The following is a 15,485-nucleotide window of genomic DNA, read 5'->3' on the forward strand; positions in this document are numbered from 1 at the left end:
CGTAAATGTTATCTTTGCTTGCAATTAAAATCTGTGATTTATTACGTAGAATAAAGAAGCGGTTGCCAAACTAAACAGAAACGGGTATAAATCGATTGTTTTAATAGTTAACGTAGTAAGAAATTTTGTCGACTAGGCTAGTGGCATACTCAAAAAGTATTAAAAATATCCGAGAAAGTACTGCGTCATATGAAAAACCGTATTCTGTCTACCCTGTTGTGCGTGTTATAGTACATACTATAAACGGAGTTAACTTTGCAGCTGTACGGAAATAACATCATCCCTCGTTGTTTTTTCGAGTGCTCGAATAATTTGGAAGTGCGGGTTTATTTATAAACAAGGCGCGCTGCCGGTGTTTACTTGTCGATCCGACCGCAGCGATGCGCCGCCGCGCTGAACACTCGTCATAGAGTAAACCACTATAGTATGTAGACTGTACACTCCATTTGGTGTAAGACGTATCTAGTAAAAAAAGTCATAAATGTTTTTACTGATGTCTCCTTTTTATAGCTTTTTAAAATAACAGGCTTTTGTTTTTGCTTTCTGTTCAAATCTAAATATAGTAAAAGGATAATATTGGTTGTACATTAAAAATCAATTTATTCCGTAACAAGACCGGTATTGATATTTTGAACTCATTAAACGAGTTAGAGATAACATTAGGTTTAAATAATTAACATTCAAAAAGTAATAGCTATTAATTATTCATTAAGTAATGACCTATACTCATAATAAATTTGAAAAAAAAAATTTATTTTAAAATAATTTTCTCACTTGTAAACGTAGATTAATGTCGTCAAAATAACAAACATTAAAAATCACTAGAAAAAGAACTGTTGCTTCTTTTGCTAGCCTTTACTCAACAATAAAATGTGCTTGTTCTTAAACTCTGTGAGGACCATATCCATAAAACATATGCCTTTGAATTAATCCAATGCGTTTACAAATGTAGGAGCATCTCAAACAAGGTTAGCAATTTCCTTATACTTGTATTGGAAAAATTGGTTCCAAATATTTGTGTTTAATACTTACATGTTCAACTACTTCTACTTACTCTATGTTACTCCTTGCTTCAGCTTTTCAGTGCACGTCGGACCGTGCCGCGATGCGCACGTGCGTTTAACGCAGACAAATGCGATCGATATTACATGGACCACTGCCGATACTGGACCATCACTAGACTAGACCACGCGTGTGGTCCAAGGACTCTGTTACGTTTACACTTTCGCATAGATTTTAGTGTTTTGAATAAAGTGCCCATTATTTAAGTGGAGTTGCAGTGAACAGTTATTATACCAATTTGTGTTAATTTTTATACTTACGTGTCAGGGAAATTTTATTAGTTTGGTTAGTTTTCCTCTACTGCGTAATTAAATTGTCCATTTTTTTTTACAAAATCCTAACACTACAATTAGAAATATTTTAAAACATACATTATTAATCGCATTTATTCAATTTTTTCCAAACAAAATTTATTTATTTGAATTCTATAAATTGCAATTTAAAATCCACCAAGTAAAAAAATTGACTTCAAACACACATTTATAGTGATGACAAGTTTACAAATGTATTTGGAACACAAATTGTGCAAATTGCCGTGTGCTGAAATATTGCATTAAGGCCAAGGATAATGGAAACCGTAGTTGCCGAATTTTTAGGCCGCCTGTAAGCAATGACTATAAAATGGAATTGCAATACCCCTCTTGACGCTAACGGTCAACCTTACTTCTTACTATTATAAATGCGAAAGTTTATATTGTTAGAGTTTGTAGCCTAAACGGCTGAACGGATCTCGATGAAATTTGGCATTCATGTAGATTATAGTCTGGAAGAACACATTAGCTACTCACTTTTGTTTTTTCTACCTCCACGCGAACGGAGTCGCGGGCGAAAGCTAGTTTAGCAATAAAAACGTTTCATTACGCGTTACTGAAGTATATTTTTAGTAACAGAAATATTTACTATTGCGTATTTTTATCCTGCGTCCTTTTGTATCTTTTTAGGCCTTGAAGAAACTATAAATTGTTAAGATGCGGTGCTGACTTGCATAAACTCTAAACGTAAATAGTTACACCAAAGAGATTAGTAACTCTTTTAGTTGCGTTAATTCTCTATTGAAAGGAGAGTATGAGAATCACTAACTATTAAGTCATACATATATATAGGCAATAAGACTTATTAAAGCACTAGCTGTTCCCCTACAACTTCATCCGCATAAACATATGAATATGTTATTGTCAAATAATCGATTGCAAATGTCAAAATACCAATTACCTTACTATGGCAATTTTGCTCTCTTGATGTTGGCAGCAACTTATGGTCTCTTTCCCACATTAATGTTTTTTATCCAAAATATAAACCCCTATGTTTAATGGCGTGAACATATATACTCTAAAGCATGACGTAAGTGTAGGGCTTTTTATAACAAAAAGAATTATTCAAAAATATGCTATAATTGTTGACATCTTAGGCAACAAAGAAGTGTGTATTTACACTTTATTATAATAGTATAGATTAGGAAAACTATATATTTGAGTACAACCTTATACTTGTCCTTCAGATATGATTTGTTGTTAATTGAACATGATTCACAGATGTTAAGTAATTATTCTCTCTGTTTCGCTATATGTGAGTTAAACGCACTTATTACTTGATTGTATTCTTGCGAATATTAGACTTCCCACGGTGCGCACTTGTGATAACAATCACTGCGGAATTTAAAAACAGAACTATGTAATATAGGAATTGTTGGCGATGCAATAATCCTTTTTATATTATTATTTTTAATCCTTTTTTTAAAATAAGATTGTTTATTTTTTTATTTATTCTTTTGTAAATATTTGAAGTATTGTTCGAGCAGATGTCACACACAATGCTAGGCTGAAATGTAAATATTTCTATTAATTTGTAAATTTTATTAAAAGTTGTTTTTGGTTTATTTCTTATTTATTTTACTCGCGCGTACCTTCCCGTACGAGATCGTCTCTTTCAGAAATAATAATGATTTATATTAGTAAAGGTTGAAATTTTTTAACACTATAGAGAATTAATGCCAAAGGTGCTCAAATTCTGTTATTTCTTAATATTAAATGAAAGTTTAGTTGTTACCTATTTTATTTCTGTAAATTTAAGGGTCTGTCCCACCAAATTGTAAATTGCCTAACAATCCAACGTGTAAAATAGGTGATGGAAATATCGGATTTTGTTCCCTTATCTGATAGTGGCGTCATTTTTATGCTATGTGAGCCTATCTGCCTATGGTGGGATAGGCCTTTAGTATCGTTAAATAGTAGAACCAAGTCGTTACGTTGAATATAAATTGTCTCTTTTTATTCAAAATACTATATTTGGATTTCGAATCTTAAAGGCTCTTCAGCCCTTTGAAGGATCCCTTTCTCTTTAATACGCCTACGATGTCTACGGGATTAACTCAACTTATCCCAGACCTTGACCGCAAGTTACATAAGTTACGTATGCACAGTAAACAGGCAAATGTATTCCAAGTAAATTGGCTAAGCTGCTTTCAATCAATATTTAATTAAATAATAATATTATTATTGTAGTTTATACACTATAAACATTATTTACACTTTTTATAATCTCATTAAAACTAGCTGTAACCCCCGAGTTTGTCCACGCAATATTAAGATAAAAAAGTAGCCTATATGTCTATGTCTGCTAACCTTCAGTGAAAGTTAGGTTGAAATCGGTTCACCCGTTTCGGAGATTAGTCGGAATAAACGGGACTTGCCGACATACAGACAGACAGACAGACAGACAGACAAAAAAAATAAATGCGATTTTCCTTATCAGCAACGAAAATACATCATCTTCTCGAAATCTGGAATTTTTCTGAAGATATTACAGACAGACACTCCAGTTTCATTATATGTATGTATAGATAGGTAGATAAACAATATAAAGTTAGCGGATCAGTTTGAATCTTGCTTTTTGTGTTGTATAAATCAATTTATTTTCTTTATAAGTTAAGAATATTTAAGTGATTTACGGTTGTTTTCCATTAATGATTATCACACTTCCTTTTAAATAGCTAATATGAAAACTTTTTATATTATTAGTAAAGTTACTCGTGTAGACTAACCTGACTTGAGTGCACTTATGTGACTGTGATTCAATTTAGATTGTATATGAACTCTGTCTGTAATGACATAAGTGATATAATCGTGTAAACATGATCCGGGCGCTAACGTCTAGAAGATGGTCGCTAAGGAGAGACAGCGAGAGGTGAGAATGTTAATTATATTGCATTTTTGAATTTTATTTATGTTTTTAAGATTAACAGAATAATTTTTCAAATATATATTTGATTATTACATAAATGTAAGTTATTATATGGGTAAAAAATCGCAGATTTTTCGTTTTATAGACTTACAAACGTTCGTATGAACAGACAGAACATTACGCACTAAACAATAATTCACTAATGGCAATCTTTTAAATTTAATTTATTTTATATTTTTATAAATTAAAAAGGAATCTTTATCGCATTGAAAATACAATTAATTCATTAAATTAGCTTGTCTGTTTTCTTTTTTATGCTTGAATTGCCTTATATTTTTATGTTAAAAGACTCCCCGCGGCGCACAACTGGCATTATTTTCATTTATTGTGTTTTCATTTTGCCTGTCCCTTGTAAGCCAACAAATGGCAGAGGTCAAAAACTTTTATGTTCTCTCTCATTATTTATAGCTCTGTTCCAAATTTCGCTTTACCAATTTTGAGCTGTCTGAAATGTTGGAAGATATCAAAATATCGAAATCTGCGAGATTTAAAACATTTCTAGATTTCAAATACCGGTTTAAACATAAATTGAATCGTGAATTTGAATTTCAAATCGGAAATTGTAAAACAAATTTCTAGACAAACTTCAATCTCATGCTTTGCTTCAAACTTTGTCGAATTTCATCAATAATGTTTTATTTTTTTCTTGCTTTTATGGTAGTCTTTTGTTTATCTATACAATTATAATAAAGCGTGAACACACACTTCTTTGTTGTCTAAGATATCAGCATATTTTTGAATAATTCTTTTTTTAATAAAAAGCCCTACAGTTGCGTCACGCTATAGCCTATATATTTTTAGCCCATTTAATTTAGGGGTTAAATGTTTTGGATAAAAACCCTAATGTGGGAAAGAGACCATAAGTTGCTGCCAACATCAAGGAAGAAAGATTGCTAAGGGTTAGTCATATCATGTCATTTTGACATTTGCTATTGATAATTTGTCAAATGTAAACAATAAAATAAAGTTTTTTTTATAATTTGACGCGGACGAAGCCGTGCGGGAACAGCTATACTTTATATGTTAAGTAGATACTGAAAGCGATTTTGGAGTCTTAGTTTATTGTTCGGGTTCTTAAACCAATATGATTTATTCTAATTCATTTATTTTTAAGTATATGTACATTCAAAGGCTCATAACGTAAACGTATAAAAGATGAATATCTTTATTCTGTTTACGCTAGGAATTAATTTAAAAACAACACGCTAAAAGGCATCCCACAAGGCACTACTCTAGGCCCCATGTCACTTATCGTGTGATCTCTCACGCAAATTCTAGACACGTAAATGTAAAAGACTAAAATAAAAAGCATTTCTATATCCAATTTGAATACATTTACGTGACATAAATGGTTAAATGGTAAACTAATTTGTGTTGTAAATAATAACCGGGAAAATGTTAATCTATAGTGATATTATAAAGAGGAAAATTTCTGTTTTTGCATGTATTGAAATAACTCAAAAACGACTAGGCCCACTTAAATTATTTACTCACCATTCAAGAGCTACGTTATCATTGACTAACATGGGCTATATTTTTGACCGACTTCCCAAAAGAAGGAGTTACTCAATTCGTCTGTATGCTTTTTTTTTTGTACTATTTATTTATTTCACATGGAGGAAGTCGCGAGAAACAGCTAGTTTTTAATGAATTGGAATCAATAAAATCGCGATGATTCTAGGGCTGTGGTGTTATTTCTTGTTAAAATTAGATAAAGACTAACTTTCGCCTGCGACTCCGTCTGCGTGAAATTGAAAAAGAAACAAAAGAAAGTAGCCTATGTCCTCTTCCGAGATTCTCGTGAGGTCCGTTCAGCCATTCAGGCCATCCGTACATCTAAACCTTCGCATTTATAATATTAGTATGATTAATGTCTTGATGTCCCATAAGGCTTAAATACCAATTAAAAAGACCCTTAGCGTTTGCTACATTTCTTGCCTCTAGAAATATAATCCTGTTTTGGGCAACCTCCGACGTGTAATTCAATATTATTTTGAACAATATATTTCAAAGCAAAACCCTACTTCATTATATTTTATTTTACGCTGTTTAATTAATTAAGTTTAAAATAAATAAGGTGATTATAAAATAAGATTATTTACCGGTCTACTTACCTTGGCAACCATGACTAGGTGAACACAATCTTAGAAGACATCTAAGCGCAGTCTTGTATGTAAAGCCTTCTTAAGCTTCAAGTAACATGTCAAAAACTTACCACGCATCCATTGAAAAAAACTATCTATATAGAAAATTAAGGAGTTGCTACGTTCCATTTGATTGTTGCTTAATACGCCTCTCCTTGTTACCAAAAAATTAATATTTTCTATTGTTTAGAAAGATTAATTAAAGGTTTAGAAGTTTACTGATTTAATACAAAATAGTAAAAAATATTCAGAATCCAACCTTCACTTTTATTTAGCGCTTACATGATAATAGAAACTCCTAATAAATTGTACTTTATTGTAATCAATAACTATTCTGTAAAGTAACAATTGTCAAGTTTAGCTTGCTGTCAATAACAGCTGGCAAAAAGCTCATTGTCGGTGTCAATCGATATTATCGACCCTGGCAATGTCCCCGACTCACTAACAGCTGGTCACACAAGCCACAACGTACGTTTTAAAGTATACTAGCCGTTCCCGTGCGGCTTCATCCGCGTGAAATTATAAAGAATTTATTTTATTGTTTACATTTGTCAAATTATCAATTGCAAATGTCAAAATGACATGACAAACCATTGCAATCTTACTTCATTGATGTTGCCAGCTCGTAGCTTATGGTCCCTTTCCCACATTAGGGTTTTTATGCAATTTTTTTACCCCCTAAGTTTAATAGCCTGAAAACATATAGCCTTAAGCGTGACGTAAGTGTAGGGCTTTTTATTAAAGAAATAATTATTCAAAAATGTACTGTGCTTAGGCAACAAAGAAGTGAATGTTTACGTTTTATTATAATATAGTATAGATAGTCAAGATGCTAACACACGGTGTAGATTTTTGACAAATCGTAATTATTTTAATACTGACTGGCGACTTTATCCGCGTGAAATTACAAATAATAATAAAAAAACCTATGTTACTCACAAAATTACCTTTCTAGCTGAAATAGTTTTAAAAATCGGCTCAGTTTTTGCGGCCCTTGTTAGTTTTAGTGGACCTAAATATATAATAGAGACTCTATCAGCCAGTGGTGGGATATGTCCTGAATGTGATTTTCAAATTTTTAATTGTATTGGATAGAGGAACCTAAGTATAGTGTTACGTAGGTTTTAATGAAAGCTGTCGGTAGGCATGTAATAAAAGGAATAGTGTAAGGTTACCAATTGTTAAGGCTTCACACGTTAAAGGCATTGAACTCACTAAAAGTTCATAGTACTAATGATAATAAACGCTTTTTTTAGCAAGAACTTAACTAAATTAGTCAATATGCTGAAAACTGTAGTATTTAACCCTTTTTAGTATATTGTTTTATTTACCATGCTAATGACATGCCATGACGGAGTCGCGGGCGAAAGCTAGTATAATATAATCTACGTTAACATCGATCTTATTATCCACAATAAGACCTGAAAGTATAATAAATTGCTGTTATAAACGTTGGCCTTAAATTTCCCCGCTATACAAAGGGATAATCACAGTACTCCCCTATACAACCCTTCGAAAATTCGTAATTCCACTGTATTCACACCTTAATCTATACACTTAATGATTTTGACCCCATGAAAGTGTCAAGGTAAATACGCAGACAAGGTCGTTACTAAGGTCACCATTCTGAATAGTAAAACGCTACCAATCACAGGATTTTGTTGCGGGTTCCTTTGTTCGGTTTTATCGCGAGAATGGCAGATTTTTTTTGTGGCTGAAAACTTTTTGTCTTAGCACACAGGGGCTGTACTTTACTGTTTGTAAAATGGAAGTGTGCCAAGTAAACTAAGTGCCAGCCTTTAATAAGCTTGTGCATAGTTAACATTAATGATAGGCGTGGACTTTATTCTAGCACTGGTAAATTTTGATATATGTTAGTAATATGAGTTACTTGAAATAGTCGAATAAAATCTAAAATAGTACAGAATTCTTTATGATTATAAGTTTTATGTAGAAATGTTTACAAACCATCAAATGTAGGACTGTTGAATTAATGTGATTTAGGAAAATGATAAGGGAACATGTGTAATTTTGACCGTCAACTACAATGTAACACATCAATATGATCCTTATCAAATTTATAGAGTAGTGTAATGTGAAAGTATCTCAATATGTCTTCTATTGCATTGTTATACTGTATCGCAAAGCAATGGTCGAGCTCTGTTGGCTATGCTATAAACCTAATTTCACTTGCGCTACTGCGATAATGGCTCGCTACTCGCAGTAATATCGATCGTCACGTTTTCTTAGTGTCAGTTTTCATTGTCTGAATCGCTTGTAAAAAATTATGTTTTTATCTCTTTCGTTCTTTTAAGTAAAATAGAGATATAATCTTTTAGTACTTTTCGACAGTGGAAATTTATGTTATGTAAAATTCAAATTCAACTTAACGTTTTTGGTTGGTTTACATTGGTAATTTCTAAACAATTTATTTTATCACTAGTTTATTGTTACATGATTCAATTACGACCTTTATTTCCATGCAAAAAAGTCATCATTGTTGTTTAAAATTAGAATTCCAGTTGACCGTTTTCCGTTTAATTGTACGGTTTAATGGTCGCCGCGCCGGGTAAATTGCAACTCTTAGCCAGTGTGCACTACGACCGATATCTTTGCACAAAATAGATATCAGCGTCCTTCGCATTGGACTCTACAAATTTCTTGTACACTAAATTGCATGTATTTATTTTGTCGTGTGTCAATTCAACTTTATGGATGTACTTTAGTGTAGCGTAGGTTTGGTGGTTGCCAAGTAGGCTTGCTGCTTTGATATCATCGCCCCTCCCCCTCTGAATCCTTTTACATCTTTGTACTTAAAATTTTTGTTTGCGTCTCGTATAATGTTACCATATGCATCTATAACTCATTTTTCTCGTATTCTTGTTGCAGTGTGTCGCGTAGCTGCCAAGCAGAGGGCGCGGCGGAGCAGGAGCCAGCGTCCGCGCCCCCCACAGCTGACCTGCCTCGCACCAACGATGGAGAAATCGATTACGATGGTGAGATTTTTATAAAACTATCTTTATTTTAAATGCAATCCATCTATATATCCGATTTTATAAGTATAATAGTTCTTTACACTCAGGAAAATTAGTATAGGTAGACCTAGAAAGAGATGGATGGATTGCGTGAAAGGTGACATGATTAAGAAGAGAGTGATGTCTGAGATGACGGATGATAGAGTTATTTGGAGAACGAAAACCCGGCGCCCCGACCCTACGGGAGTAGGATAAGGTAGGGGAGATGATCATGTTATTTTCTTATACTTTAGTTCATGTTTTTTGGACATCATTTATGATCAAAATTTTGCTATCGTAATATATTGTATTGTATAATAACGTAATAAAGGTGACGTCACGTAATAAAAGTTCATCCCACGTACCAGCACTGTGGTGTATCAAAGAGCTAATTCTAATCACGTGCTAGAATTAGACGGACAAAAGCGTCGGTCGTAACCCGATTGAGATATAAACTAGGGTTGCATCGATTTAGTAAAAAAATCAATTTGAACATTTAAAGGCGAAGAATTTGATGCTAAAACTTTTCGATAATCGGTGATAAAGTACAGATGCAATTGTAAGTACTATCAAAACATTTATAACACAAGAATTCAAATGTTAAATTATGCCAGTATTAACATATTCCAAAGGTTGGGTGTAAATGTGTTTTAATGTTTTGTGTATTTTTGTAAGTATTAAAAAAAACGTAGTCGACAACCCTAGACCCTAGCAATAGCCGCCACTCAGCCGGCCGGCCGTTTGTAACCAGTTTCCTCTAGTGACGCATGTCTTGTGAACATTGTATGATAATGATTTGATTAATATTTCGATACTAGGCTATAAACTGAGTACTTCCAAATCTAGATTCTAACGTCATAAGAATTGTTTTAAACGAAGCGTTATTTTAAGCTTACTAATATAAATGCGAAAGTTTAGATGAATGTTTGTTAGAGGTAGCCTAAACTGCTGAATAGATCGCGATTAAATTTAGCACTCATGTACAGGATAGTCTGGTCTGGAATTACACATGTTTTTTTATTTTCCCGCGGACGGAGTCGCAGGTGACAGTTTGTTTTGAATAAATTATGATGCATGTCACTGTAAAATCAAAGAGAGTTGTGTTCAGAGGTATATTATGCAACCCAGACTTGCTGAGTTTCCATTGCCGAAACATGTACAAAACGATGTCATTTCTTTTCTATCTCTGTATAGTTTAATACCATTTATGTACGTGTCCGTGTTTAAGATTTACAATTTCTCAGCACGATTGTGTATAAGTTTTCATAAGCGGTTCGCAAACAGCACTCGTTGTGGATGAGTCAACGTTACGTGTCGCAGGAAACTGACGTTTATTCAAAGGAAATAAGGACCTTTTTGTAATGACACGTTTCCTAAGAAGTCTTCCGAGAAATCTTTCGATTTATCGTCTGATACATCATGTAGTTGAATTACAAATTGACCTCTTTTAGTGTTTATTGTATCTTTTTGTTTTGGTTATTGTAATGCAGTCGGTTGTTTACTGTGAAACATGCAAATCTTTGAATCGAATATTGAGAAATCCTTACGATTTTTATATTACTCTGTGTTTTATCACATTACTTATAATGTTTGAAGAAACTTTAATTCAAATAATAGTACTCGCTTACGCCTGCTACTCTGTCTGCGTGGAATTAAAAAAAATGCCTATGTGTTCTTCCAAACATGCCAAATTACATCGAGATGAGAGATCCGTTCAGCAACTACAAACTCTTACAAACGTTAACCTAAACTTTCGCATTTATGATATTACTAACATTAATGTATTGTTAGGAACAAAATTAGTACCGTGCTGTAGGGTTGGCGCAACTCTAGATTATCGGCATAAACGTCACGTCCCTAGCTGACAGCTGTCAATGTCACTAGAAGTATGGATAGATTGGCGCGTAACTTGAGTCTTGACGAGAAGTGTTGCTCTGAGTTTAAAGCGACAGTATCAATAAGTTGTCTATAGTATATAGTTAAATGTAGGCCCGTCTGTTGCAGCGCTGTATGAAGATGAATCTGACAGCGACCTGGGCTCGATGGAGAACCACGGCTCTGTTGTTACGCATCTCCTGTCACAAGTCAAAATCGGCATGGACCTTACCAAGGTATGTCCACGTTATAAAGCGATTTTTTTTATAATATAGTGACAAACAACCAAGTGGCCACCTGAATCCGCAAAAATGGTGAAGTGACAACAGTCAGCGGTACATTTAACAGATGAGGAGACGCCACATAAAGGGCATATTTCCTCTTTTTATGCTTCTCCGTCAAATCCACTTTTTCTTCCCATCCTTTCCTTATAAAAAAAAGTATGAAAAGGAAATATAATTAGCTTTGCTTAATTTATTACCCGAAATTAACAAGGCTTGCAGACAGACAAACAAAAAAAATAAGCGATTTTCGTTATACATCATTTTCCCGAAATTTTGTATTTTTCTTTAGGTATTACAAACAGACACTCCAATTTTGTTATATGTTTAGATGAATACATATAAACCTCCCTCTTAAATTACTTTATCTATTAAAACTGCATCAAAATCCGTTACTTAGTTTTAAAAATCTAAACATAGATACAGACAGACAGACAGCGAAAAACGACATTGTTTTATAATATCTAGTGATTTCGCTGGAAATTAGTTGACTAATTTTGAATCGACGACAAATTTTCAATGTAACATTTTACCAATAATGTTGTTATTTATATATTTTCTATGTATATAAGCACGGTAATAAATTTTACCTTGAAGTTACATTGTATTGGAAAGGATATGACGCAAGTGAATTATTTCAACCTCTTTCCGCTGCAATTGCAAACAGTAAAATCAAACTTCCCTAATTCAGAGAACGACAACAAAGTTGACTTATTTTGAGCATTAATGACTCTTTTGACCTCAAATAGATATGATAAACAAAAATTTATGTAACTAGAAAACTATTCAATTCCAAAAAAATGTATTTCCCGATATATCGAATATGACTCGCTCTGGCACACTTCTTTACATTTTTAAAAAACGTGATGTCAAACCAGCGAGCGACCACCTGAATTCGCCGAAAAAGGAGACGTCCGTAAAATAAAATTTCCTTCCCATCCTTTCCTTAATAGATAAGGGTGGAAATGGAAAGGGACTAAAATTAAGCCTCAGACACGCTTATTTGCAAGACGAAACGCAGACTAGCTTCCACTTGACGCGTCTTCTGTGTGGTCGTAGTATTACACAAGGAGAGCCGTCTCCTTCCTGCGAAGATGTTAAAGACTCTACCACTGTTAAATTAGAAATCGATTGAATACAATGTAATTCGTGCTAAGTGAACTATTTACCGAGTTAAGAATACCCATGGCGTAATAGATTCGCAATCTATCTACAATTTTAACCTAACTATGTTGTTCTCTGTTCCAGGTGGTGCTCCCTACATTCATACTGGAGCGGAGATCGCTACTCGAGATGTACGCGGATTCGTTTGCACATCCCGACCAGTTTGTCAAGTTAGTAAATTTACACCTAAATATTTGGATATGTTGTCATCTCTCTCATTCTAGTTGGGAAAATAGAAACAAATATATACTTGTGTTGAAATTTAAAATACAATTTTTATCTTATACAATTTAGATACTAAAGTTCGAGGTACATAAATTGTTTTATTTTATCACTTGTTAGAAAGATACACCCATAGTTACATGTACATACATATAGTTTTAACTGTGTATACAAGCGTCGGTGGCTCAGTGGTTTAAGCACTTTACTTGTAATCTACAGGTCTTGGGTTCGAATCCCGTCGTGTACCAATGTGATTTTCGATTTTTCGAATTTTCATATGTACATAATTTACCCGACGTTCTTACGGTGAACGAAAACATCGTGATACAACCTGCACATATCGGCGAAGAAATTCAAAGATATGTGTGAAGTCAACCAACCCGCACTTGGCCAGCGTGGTTGACTATGGCCTAGTCACCCTTATTTAGGGTAGGCTCCGTGCCCCTCGGTGGGGACATATAGTGAGCTGGTGATGATGATATAAATTGTACATTTAAAACTGACCTGTCAGTTTAAATGTACAGTTGTCACTTTTGTCAGCACACGTCAGTTTTAACTGCACGGTTATGTTCAGTTGAAATTGAAATTAAACCTAAAAAAAATAAAATCTTTTTGAAAAAAGATGTTGGTATTTGCATGTGTCCACCGGTTTATAATAAACTATTTTTTTATATTTGTCTGTATTGCCATTGTTTTCCAGAATAGTGGACATGCCGTCCCCCAAGGAGCGCATGGTGCAGGTGGTGCGCTGGTACCTGAGCTCGTACCACGCCGGCCGCAAGTCGCAGGTGGCCAAGAAGCCCTACAACCCCGTGCTGGGCGAGGTCTTCCGCTGCCACTGGGACCTCGACGGCGCTAACGATTCACACAACTCCTCTACTGACAAGGTAACTATATCGTTCTTTAATATGATTTAATTCATATGTCAAAATTCATCGAAAACCGTTTAGCAATTTAGACTACAAATTCTAAATATACATCCATCCATCCAAACTTCCGCATTTATAATAGTAAGTTAGTAAAAAGCAAAATTTATGCATGATGCGAGAATATAGTAAAAATTTTGCAATCTACATGTATGAATAAAACATATTTAAAGAAACTAATAAACTTTGTTTTAAGAATCGAGTCAATGTTAGGATTATCTAGATTGAATACAATATCTGCGTTTTTTAAATAATTTTCCAGCTAGAAGTAGGCGACGGTCCCGTCCCCTGGTGCTCTCCGGAGCAACTCTCCTTTGTGGCGGAACAAGTGTCCCATCACCCGCCGATCAGTGCATTTTACGCGGAACATGTCAATAAGAGGATACAATTCGATGCCTGGGTGTGGACAAAGAGCAAGTTTCTAGGACTTTCTATCGGTGTCCATAATATAGGACGAGGTGTGGTCACCCTGTTGGACTATGGAGAGGAATATACTGTCACCTTCCCTAATGGATATGGACGGTAAGTAATTTTCACATTCTTTTGCCTTTTAAATGCTATTCGGCGTCCAAAGTATATAAACTATGAAGGTTGGTAACAGTAAGGCTATGTCTAGAGTTGGCTACTATTTGTATGGACTTTTAGAGGTAGTTTTTTTATATTTTTTAACTAATTTTGCCCGCGAGACTGTTTGCGTGGAATTAAAATAACAAAAGTATGTAGTATACGCGTTCTTCCAGGCTGACCTCTATATTAAATACGAATTAATTCACGTGTAGCTTAGTTTCGGTTTCTGATAATGTTATAATTTTAAACAGTTTAACTTCTAAATTTATGCCAAATTCCACAGAGGTCCGTCTAGTAGTTTAGGGTATAAACTTAAAAACATCCATCCATCTACAAGTTGGCATCTGTAATATTAGGAAGATTTTTAAGTGGGGCTGCTCCCCCCCTGGCTACAATCATTATTAAGAAGACGTTGCCTCCTGAAACACAGTTATTACTAGCTCTGGAGACAGAGTCCCACTAACTGTACTAAACTGTTTAAGAATTTTTTTTTTATTATTCAATGTGAACTTGTAGATAGCTAGTTTGTGGCACTGAAGATGCAATTGTTTACTAAAAACTTTTGATGAATATTATTCTATGATTTTGATTTTGGTCAACAGCTTTCAAGTGTTTCGGTTTCAAAAAAACATTGTAAAACAGATTTGAAGCATATTTTTCGTTACAGATCGATCTTAACAGTACCATGGATAGAGTTGGGTGGTTCAGTGTGCATCGAGTGTCCGCAGACGGGACACAAGGCCAACGTGGAGTTCCTCACGAAGCCTTTCTACGGCGGCAAGAAGCACCGCGTCATCTGCGAGGTGTTTGCCGCCAACGAGAAGAAGGCGTATTACACCGCACAGGGGGAGTGGAACACCAGGATGGATGGGAGGTGGATGGAATCCGGGGTAAGAGATACAACGAAATTGGAAACCTGCAATTTCAATTCTACCATTGTCAACCGATTTATTGCATTTTTCTTCTATCTATACTAATATAATAAAGCGT

General features: G+C 34.3%; 1 protein-coding gene across 1 annotated transcript in view; it reads left to right on the plus strand.

Moving 5' to 3' along the window:
- LOC106102535 (oxysterol-binding protein-related protein 9) overlaps positions 1-15,485 on the plus strand; it is a 38,645-nt gene that overhangs the window by 21,158 nt on the left and 2,002 nt on the right. Inside the window, exons 9-14 of the mRNA XM_013282047.1 lie at positions 9,336-9,442; positions 11,465-11,571; positions 12,865-12,950; positions 13,703-13,889; positions 14,191-14,450; positions 15,163-15,385. Of these exons, the coding sequence (XP_013137501.1) occupies positions 9,336-9,442; positions 11,465-11,571; positions 12,865-12,950; positions 13,703-13,889; positions 14,191-14,450; positions 15,163-15,385 (970 nt within the window). The remainder of the gene's footprint in view (positions 1-9,335; positions 9,443-11,464; positions 11,572-12,864; positions 12,951-13,702; positions 13,890-14,190; positions 14,451-15,162; positions 15,386-15,485) is intronic.

The sequence above is a fragment of the Papilio polytes genome, unplaced genomic scaffold, assembly GCF_000836215.1.
Source record: "Papilio polytes unplaced genomic scaffold, Ppol_1.0 DF823923.1, whole genome shotgun sequence".
Classification (NCBI taxonomy): domain Eukaryota; kingdom Metazoa; phylum Arthropoda; class Insecta; order Lepidoptera; family Papilionidae; genus Papilio; species Papilio polytes.